At 36.5% G+C, this 9,835-nt stretch overlaps 1 protein-coding gene across 2 annotated transcripts; it reads left to right on the top strand.

Moving 5' to 3' along the window:
- Nucleotides 1-77: 77 nt before the first annotated feature.
- LOC140795616 (crossover junction endonuclease EME1B) lies at nt 78-8,616 on the top strand. Of its 2 annotated transcripts, none has more exons than XM_073148298.1 (12): nt 78-432; nt 815-1,096; nt 1,198-1,271; nt 2,526-2,708; nt 2,784-2,937; nt 3,048-3,157; nt 4,357-4,532; nt 5,445-5,508; nt 5,601-5,719; nt 7,079-7,168; nt 8,046-8,160; nt 8,237-8,616. In XM_073148298.1, exons 1-12 carry the CDS (start codon nt 147-149, stop codon nt 8,408-8,410), a joined length of 1,827 nt encoding a protein of 608 aa, XP_073004399.1. In that variant the 5' UTR covers nt 78-146; the 3' UTR covers nt 8,411-8,616. The 2 variants fall into 2 exon arrangements, with proteins under 2 accessions (XP_073004399.1, XP_073004408.1); XM_073148307.1 differs by having other exon boundaries at nt 91-432; nt 815-970.
- Nucleotides 8,617-9,835: the final 1,219 nt, after the last annotated feature.

A 9,835-nucleotide genomic window follows, 5' to 3' on the forward strand; every position in this document is an offset into this window, starting at 1 on the left:
AGAATCCTATTCTAATCCGAGAACCCGCTACTCTTACCTCGCTAAATCCCATTTTTATCGGCTTGGTGTGCGAGTTCGTGTCCGGTCCAATTTCTTCTTCCTCGGAGCGCCAAAACCATCTTAAAATCTTGAAGACGGTACGCCAAATGTCGCAGCTACCCCTTGCCGTCGAGATCTCCGACGAGGACGATTCCTGCACCGGCTTCTCCCCCTCCCCTCCTCCGCTCAAGAAGCGGCTCGGCTTGGCCCATGGAGGAGGAGCTCCAACCTTTCTTGTCATTGACGATGATCCAACCCCGCAAAAGCCCAATACGTTCCAGACTCCTTCTGTGATCCCCGAGTCCCCTCTTTCGTCCGATATCGCCTTCGACTCCGTCGTCAGATGCAGTCTCCCCAGCTCCAAGGCGAACGGTTCTTCGGAGAAATTTTCCGGTTAGTCGAATCGCACCTTCTCTTCTTGATATTTCTTTACTTATTGCTATTGAAAAGATTCATAGAGAACCGAGATATCATTTGCAATCTTTATTTAAAGAAATTAGTACATGGAATTAGCCAATTGTGCATCTCTAAATTCACCTAACTAAATTTTCATTCATCTGGAAGTTTCTCCTTTATACTGCATTATGTGTTGAAAGGAACTGATCATATACCTGGGAGGACATCCCGTGCTAGCATCTGGTGATGTGATTACCAGGTGGTGGCATGCCTTGCAAGTTTCGATTCTCTTTATGTTTTTATTGGTGAATTGGTCGTGTTCTGATATAATCCTTCATGTTTGGATGAAATAATTTTGGTTTCTCACTGTCATTTGCAGGAGTTTCTGGTTTAGTTCTTTTGGAATCAGACAATGAGATGGCAGATGATGCCCGTAGGGCAAATGTTGAAAATCCAGGAAGCATGACAGGAGGGTCTGGACTGACATCTCTGTCTGAGATGAGCTCTCACTCTAATGAAGTAGAGACTCCAGTAGGTATGGGACATAAGGTCTATTCCAGGTTACCTGACCCGTCAAGAACTTATTTTTCTGCCAGTAGAAATAGTTATGATGATGTTATTGTTGGAAGTAATAAAGATGGAGCATTTGTTGCCTGTAATGGTACGGATTCTGGAATTATCTGATTTATGTTTCTATATGGGAGCTAATACTATTTCAAGTTTCTTGACATTTTCTTCTATAATGGTCTGCATTTTCATCAGGCACCATGGACTTCACAGATCTGGTTAATGATATTCCTTTCCAAGGTGATATTTTTGTGAAAGACATCTTGCAGGTAGAGCATTTTAAAACACATTCACATGGCTGGAAAGGTTTTACTGTCAGAAAAAAATGAGAATTCATTTTGATTGATGAATATCTCTTTTATAGTTTAGAAGTCCAATATTTAACGTTCATGATTGCTCCTAAAATTTGAGGATCATTGTCTCCTTTATAATTGAAATGCATGATTGCTCCTATGTTACAATTATCACTGTGGACTTAGTCTCTCATCACTTATTCACTTTGTAGTTTATATGATGTCCTTGTGAATGCACTGAAGTCCATTATTGGTTTTTGTGGAAGGTTCTTATGAATTATCATTGTGTGCTGAATTACGTCAGTTTATTGTTGTCTAAATGGTGTTGATAAAACCTATACTAGTAAACAAAAGCTTATGCTGTCCAATTGGAACATCATCATTTATTGGGTCTAACTTGTAGACTTTGGTTTACAACGTTTTTCAAGGTCCAATTATGTTTCTGTTATGGAGTTTAGGCAGAATTGATAATTGCTTATTTAGTAGTCTATTCCAGGCTTGTTTAGTGTTGAAACCAAGCATCTTTATTATTACATGGTCCCCATATAAAAACATTTCCTATGATTTGTTGTTTTGTCTAGGTTGACCTGATGAGCCCACTGGAGGTTTTTTTGGTTCTATAGAGTTGGTTATTTTAATATTTGTTTACTAGGATGAGAATACTCAGCCGACTTATCTGGTTAGTAGTTGTGCATGAATGTACTATTGTACTCTGGAGCTCCATTCTCCTATTGCCTTTATGTTAAGTTAATAAATTCAGATGGACATCTAATCATACATAGGAACACAATTGCAGAAGGATGCTTACACTGATATGATAAACCTTTAAAGTGAAGAAAATGGACATACAGGAAGACAACAATGAGATCCTTCCAGTAATACACTTTTTCTCCTTTTCTTTTCTTTTCGTTTATTTTTATTTCTTTCGCTTTTTTCCCGGACAAAGTTCCCAGTAGTACATACTACATACTAGTCTGAACTTTTTTTGAGATTAGATTAGATCCGTTTGTGCACAGAAAGTCCAAGTCTCAATTACTTTCAGATTTTCTGTTTCACCATATCTGTGTCAGCAAGCATCTTGGTTTGAGCTCATTTGTGTTGCTCATTCGTGTCATGATTGCTTACTTCTTTTGCTTCCTTTTGATGTCACTACTCTCCATAATTTGACACTAGTTTCTTTGCTTATTTATCTTTCCTTTGTGTTTGCCTTGATTTCTGTGAGTATATCAGGATAAAAGCTACAGTGAGGAACAAAACATGTTCGAGCATGTAATTATAAATTCAAAGAGGGAAGACAAACAAACAGAAGTTAGTGCTAGGAAAAATGATTACAAGGCTGAAGCTTCTGTTAGAAAGAAACTACAGAAGGAAGAAAAAGTTCGATTACGTGAAGAAAGAAAACGAAAACAGCAGGTTAGGCTAGTGGAAGTGGGTATCTTACAAGAAGTATATGGTATAAAGTGACTGCATATATTTTTCATTTCACAGGAGGAGAAGCTACGAAAAGAAGCAATGAAAGCTGAAGCAGCAGAGATGAGGAAGTTGGAAAAAGAAAAGCAGAAATGGGAAAAGGGGAAATTAGCACTGAAATCCATTGTTGCTGAGATTGATGCTAATGTAATTGAAAATGGGTCAATTGGAGGTGTGCCAGATTTTGAAATCATACACAAAATCTTTTCTAGATGGTATTTGCATTTGAATTTGTGATTTTCTTACTACATGGTACATTGGTTCCATCTTATTGCATGCCAGGTCATCTTCTTACCAGATTTGCAGAAAAAGGTCTTTCTTTTCGTATTACATCAAATCCAATTGAAGGGTCAATCTTGTGGAGAATTATTGTTCCTGACCACATTGCTCAGGTACTAAAGCTTGCTTTTTCTCAAGAGCATATGTTTATTGACACTGTTGCTATTTTAGCAAGAAAATATGTATGTTGATTATTGACACTGCTGTGTGTTTTACATTTTTGTACTCAAAAAGATTGGAGTGTTCTGCAGAAGTGCAGATCATGTTGCATATCAGTGTGTATTTTGTGTCAAAATTTTGTACATCCATGGCATGCGCTTACAGATATGTCCACCAATTCTGTCATGGTGGACAATGCTGTACCTTCACTCCATAGGGTTCGGTGAATGTGATAAAGTACTAAGATTTTATGTCGATAATTGATACTTTGTTCTTTGTGTACATCTCTTTCTTTACTTGTTTCATCACAAAATATAATTTTCCTCTTCTAGTGATATTATGTTGATATATTGTCTCATAATGAGTAGATTTCATGCTTAATGATCTTTTCTAGTCAAATATTGCTTTCCCGTTGAAGGATGTTACTGGAAGTCAAGGTCAATGCCACAGTTTTGAACTTTCTACACTTTTTGATGCCAGATTTTGAGATTTAAAGCTTTAATGCACCCTCATATGCTATTTGATGCAGATTATAGTTGGAGAACTGATGAAGCGCAGTGGAACTGCAAAAAGTGTAGTATTAGAATATTCCCCCAAATATTTCATCATTAGAGACTGTGGGTTCTCATTATCCATTAGAATTAGCTTTTTACCAATTTGAGCTTGTTTGATATTCTTTGGAACGTAGTGGCTTTGTATGATCTGAGAAAAGGTATGCAAAGAGAGAAGGGGAGGAGTAGGGAGAGAAAAGGGGGCAGGGTTTTTAAGTAGTTCATTACCTTTAACACGGCCAGAGGTTTGGCTACAAGTCTTTCTTTGAATTCACAAACTATGTAATTTCCCTTTTAACCAGTCATTTACATGTGAGAATATCTTAGTTTAATATTTGGTTGTTCTTCCTTATCTCACTTCCTGTGTATATTATCTTTGCTCTGAAGTTGAGTATATCAAATTATCAATATCAGTGACTTGAATAAAAATAAGTGGGCCGCTCTCCCTCTGTTATTATGTTATACCATAGCTAAGGTTCAAGAGACCATTTTGTGTTTTATGATGGCTTTCTTCACAATTAGAAGCAGCATGTTGTCAACAAAATGTCATTCAATAAGGTTAGTGTGGCCTATTAACTTTAGGGTCTATAATTTTTATGCAGCATTCATCTGTGGGAACAGAAGTGCCGTATGTACTGCTTGTACGCCAAGCTGAGGAATTTTGTTGTCTCGTCACTAGTGAGTCACTCATGGATCATGTCCATAAAGTTCGAAATCAGTATCCATCATCCACAATTTGCTATGTCACAAACAAGATAATGAGTTACATCAAGAAATGGTTAGTCGTTGTTGAACATGCCACCATTTTATTTCTCAATTCAAATTGCTATTTTCCTTTTCTTTTTCTGTTTTGATTATAATTTTTCCTTGGAATTATTCCATCTTTGCAGTATCTCTCTGAGAAGGTCAAACCAGTATCTTAGATATGAGAAGGTCAAGCCAGTATTTAGATACATACAACCAATGTTAGATTGTTTGCTGAATAAACTGTTTCAGCATTGACATGGAATTTTCTGTGCAGTTGCAATTATTTAGTTTTACTTTGCGAATTTGGAGTACCATAGTTGATCTTGGCCTATGAAACTAAATGTTAAGTTGTATCATAATCTGGACTCTGGAGTATCATGTGTTCTTTGTAATTGTAGTTATGTAAATATCAGCCATGATAATCAAATCAGTTTATCCTCCTCCTAGCTTTCATAGTCCATATATCACGTTCCTTCTATTAAGTATTAACATTAAAACAATATATTGATGAAAGAAATTGCAAATTTTACGAATATCTTCATATTTTCAATCACAGTTGTTTTGCAAAGATAGTCATATCAATAGTTCAATACGATCCATTAGGTTCTTTCTCTTATAGTATTGAGAGCTCTCTAAGCTTTAATTATATCATACTTTGAAGATCTTGTAATGTTTTATGTACTTTCAAACTCATGTCCAAGTTTCAAAACTAGCAGTTGCTTTTTACAATTCCTGCTTCAAATTGTTTCAGTTGTTTCTGTCAGCAACATAGTTGAATCTGAAACTTATCTATGTTCTCCATCTGAAATGTTTGATTTCCTTCTTTTTTCTGGATATGATTTATTGTAGCAACCACTTCTGTTCCATTGCCCCTCAATACAATCTCTTCCATGTATTTACTTTGGTGAACTTAACTGAATCTTAACTGTTTGAACGTGATCAGTGAACAAAACCAATACAAGAATCCGTCAAATGCTAATAATTGGAGGCGTCCACCAGTTGAAGAGGTTTGTCTCTGAAGGAAGTCAATTGCCAAAGTTGGTCACCATTTTTACCTTTATAACAACTGTAAAATATTTGAGAACTTGGTCTCTTACAGGTTCTGTGTAAATTAACAACACACTACCCTAAAGTGCACTCACGGCAATGTGTAGATGAAGCTGAACTAGCTGAACATGTTGTTGGTTTAACATCTAGTCTTGCTAATTGCCATTTCAGGTAAGTTACTTTTAACCATATGCAAATTTCAGCTTTCGGGTGTTTAATGTGCAGTTGTATAGTGAATGAATTTTCTTGAAATGTTTCAGTATCTTTTGATGGTAATTTATGTTTAATGAATATTTTCTGGCTGATGTGCAATCTTATACATCCATAAATTAGAAGCGCTCAGTTATGCTCTTCCCATGAATCCTCCATATTGCTGTTTTGTCGAGCTGTTCAGATAGACTGTTGATGTTCATTAGTTATTGTTTCTTGTCTATAGTTTTAGGCATTTTCCTCTATATGTTAAGAGGAATCTCTTCATTGTATGTCTTTAAACTCAGTTTACAGAACTATTGGGCTCGGTTTTTTAATATTCACTATTGAACTGAAAGTAGACATGCTTGTTGTATGCTTACTAGTGATATTTTGAGGATCTAGGTTTTCCCCTTCTTAAATTTGCATGTACTTATTAAAAAGAAAAATGGAGGGCCCATGTTATTTGATTTACATGGAGATCTGCTTGCCCACTTCAGAGATATGGAAATCAAATTTTTGGACTTACCTAGTCTGAGGACATGCAATTCTAACTTATCTTTTGGACCGACATAGAGATCATAACCCCCTGTTTGAACAGCCTTTTGGGCCCACTTAGAAATTTAAGAGTGTAGGATATATACATATATATATATATATATAATGCATCAAGGTTTGGTTGACAATGTATCTTCATGTGTGTCTGGCTTTGCACCATCCAGCTTGGTCTGGTCTAGTTATCATCTGCATGGTGTTTATTTTGATTTAAATTGTGCATTCCTGACGCCTAATTATGCCTTATCAGAAGTTATTTATGTGGATGGTGATGAATAATATCTCTGGGCTTCTGTTTATTTTTGTTTTGATTCCTTCTAAACTTTGTTTGGAACTTTGAATCAGTACATATTAGGCTTTAGCTGTTTTAGTTATGCTTTAATGCATGATAATCCTTTAAAATATTTTGGTGGTTGCATATCTTCAAACAACATGTAGGTAGGTGAGCTTCACCTGATCAAAGAAGGTTAGTTTCTAGAAGGGGTTAATACTTAATTATGTCATAGTTTTTCAAAACAAATGAAATCCTTTCTATATCGTGGGTTCTTTTAGCGTAATTGATGACTCAAAAATGACACTAGCCAATCTGGATTTTAATGATGAATTCCTTGATATGTGGTTTATAAATTGCTCCGGTTACTATTTGATATGAGTAAATAAAAAATCATCTTGAATACCTCTTGTAATGTTTTTCAGCCCTATAATGTTACTCTTCCATTTTGCTAAATGTGGAGATGTTCACTATTTCTGCACTCTTGATGTTCTTTTCTTTTTTTTTATTTGCAGGAAGAAACTGACATGGTTATCTGTGAATGCTAATGGATCAATTATTCCTAAGAACTTCATTGATAAACGTCTAATTAAGAAAAGTACCTGGTACGTTATGGTTTTGGTAACATATGTAACAAAATTTACTTGTTGCTTTTATGTCGTAGCTGTTTGTTGATGCAACATGACAATACAGTCACTCTACTCTTGGTTTTGTGACTTGTTTCTTCATTTTAAGTACTAAAATTATTTCGATGGAGTCATTGCATTGCATTTCTACAGTGATATACCATGACAGCATTTGCAGAATGAAATGTTAAGTGCATTTTCATGTGTTTATTCTTTCCTTTCTAAAGCTTTGTCCAATTTTAACTGTTTTTTCTATGTAAAGTTCTATGAATATTTGAATAGGTTTCTACATTAGATATCTGAAATTTAAGCTACAGTCCTTCTTACAGAGCTTGATACATAATGGCGTTATCTTTTTGAGAATATGTACTCCTGATCATGGTTTGATGTCTTGACACCATTGTTTACTGTTCGAGGCAATTTGAATGGTTCATCTTGTTGTTTGGAATTGCCGGTCTTTTGACCACACTATGCCTATTTTAAGTCTTGAAGTGTAAATTTGGATTGGTGAAGTTATTCAGATGTTGCGGGTACTAGGTACCCCATAGTCTCGATTTTGGTTGGTCACTTTTGTATGTTGTACCTGCACATTTTGGCTTCAGCAATGAAGATGCAAATAGAGGTACTTCCGTGTGTATTATTGTCATGTACTTAGAGAGATTATATGGGGACCGTCAGCTTTGTGATTCTTTGTGCAAGCATTTCTGCTTATATTGCAGAAATACTACTGTTTCGGTATACTATCTATTGTGTAGTTCTATTCGCTGATTACCCTTTATTTAGTTCTATTCACTGATTACCCAGATTGGTTTTTTACCAGATTAGCTGATATTCATTCTCCAAAATTTTACATCAGGTTAAAGGCACTAATAGCTATTCCTAAAGTTCAACCAAGATATGCCATTGCTATTTGGAAGAAATATCCAACCATGAGATCTCTCTTGAATGTGTACATGGATCCGACTAAATCGGTGGGTGCCATTTTAAGATAAAATGATGCTTGACAGTTACTTCTCTTTATATTAAATCGTGCTCTTCTCATGACAGGTTCATGAGAAAGAATTCCTTCTCAAGGACTTGATGATCGAGGGGCCGTTGGGTAGGGAAGAGAGGAGGTTAGGTGAGATGTGTTCCAAGAGGGTGTACAGAATACTTATGGCACAGAGTGGAGGAATCATAACAGATGATGTTGAGGACGGAGCTGATCTTTTTGACCCCTAGTTATCGCCAGATGCCATGTAGTTAAAATGTATCACCAGTGTCTATATAAGCAATTTTTTTTTCTGTTCATTAAATATTTGTTAGATCATTCTTAGAGAAAAGTAAACCTTCAGTTTGCTTTAATGGAAGGAATGTATTCTTTTTAGATTATGACTGCAACGGTTTATCTGGACAAATAAAGTTACTTTTTCCTTTTTCTTTTGCCATTACTTGGTGCCGTGCCAAACTAGTGGTGGCCATTTTCTAGAACTCATGAATCGCTGCTCTTGTTGGGGAATTAAATATCCTTTTATTTAGTCTTTGTTGCCTATTTAGCATTTCGAGTGGTACTCCACCCTTGATAAAATAAATTTGCATTATAGGGAATTTCAGTTATTACTTTGCACTGACGGAAGGGTTGTGATAATTATAATTTTTAAAAAGATTTTATTGAATATTTTGTCAATGTAGATAATCAAGTCTCTAGATTGATTCTGTTAACCAACCTGTGGATGTGACATAGGCTAAAGATCTAAGTCTAAAACTAGAACTGTAACCAAAGCCTTGCGGCAATCCATTGACCACAAGATCTGATTGCCAATGACATAATAATATATTTTTTTTATAGGCCTTCTCAGCTCAAACAGTTCTTGCAGGCCAAATTGGATTTCCTTTTCTCTTCTTTTCTTTTCTTTTCTTTTCCTTAATAAACTGACTTGATTGAATGATAGGTAGTAAGGTACCATAGGACTACTTTAGCCAGGAGTAACTAGTGAGCAATTATAAAAATGAGCCATTGGTCTTTCACATGTCCACAATGGCTGCCCCTTAGTGTTGTTAGTGAGTGCTTCACATGATTTTGCAGCAGCCCACCTTCCCCTCCATAAGATTCAACTGCCTGCAGGTCTCTCAAATCAAAACCCATCTCCTCCCTCTCCCAGGTAAAGAAAAGAGGCCACCAATTAGAAACCCCAAGCCACTTCCATGTGCCTTCCGTGGAGGTCTTTGTCAGTCCAAAGATACCTCCTCCCTTCCATCAAATTGTAACAGTCCTCCTAGCCTTTATTGGTAAACAACTAATAAATCACCCCCCCCACACCAGTAACTCCCCCCCTCCCCCTGCAGTCAAACGCATAAAGTCCCTCTTAGGTGTCGTCATTTGACATAACAACTCGCGTTTACACCCATTAAAGATTAGAGAGGGAGAGAGTTAAAGCTTTGTTTGTTGGGTGGACTACAAAAGAAATAAACACTACAAACCAAAGACAACAACAGCGATTCCCGGGCCGTTTGAAACCAAAGGAGTGAGTGAGGGAGAGAGAGAGAGGGACCAAAGCAAAAGAACGCAGCGTAGGGTCAGCTCACGAGTTGGCTGTGATGAAAGAAGAGCGGGGTCCTCCTCCTTATTTATTCTTGTTATTTCCCCCCCTCCCCCCCTCCCCCCCT

Source organism: Typha latifolia, chromosome 1, assembly GCF_019914945.1.
Source record: "Typha latifolia isolate L0001 chromosome 1, TyphaL0001v2, whole genome shotgun sequence".
In the NCBI taxonomy this organism is placed as follows: Eukaryota; Viridiplantae; Streptophyta; class Magnoliopsida; order Poales; family Typhaceae; genus Typha; species Typha latifolia.

What these genes read in the sequence shown, in the direction of transcription:
- LOC140795616 (XM_073148298.1), top strand. Translation starts at nt 147, where the DNA reads ATGTCGCAGCTACCCCTTGCCGTCGAGATCTCCGACGAGGACGATTCC. An exon ending in TTCTTCGGAGAAATTTTCCG is followed by an intron (nt 433 to 814) that starts GTTAGTCGAATC and finishes TGTCATTTGCAG; the next exon opens with GAGTTTCTGGTTTAGTTCTT. An exon ending in CTTGCTAATTGCCATTTCAG is followed by an intron (nt 5,720 to 7,078) that starts GTAAGTTACTTT and finishes TTTTATTTGCAG; the next exon opens with GAAGAAACTGACATGGTTAT.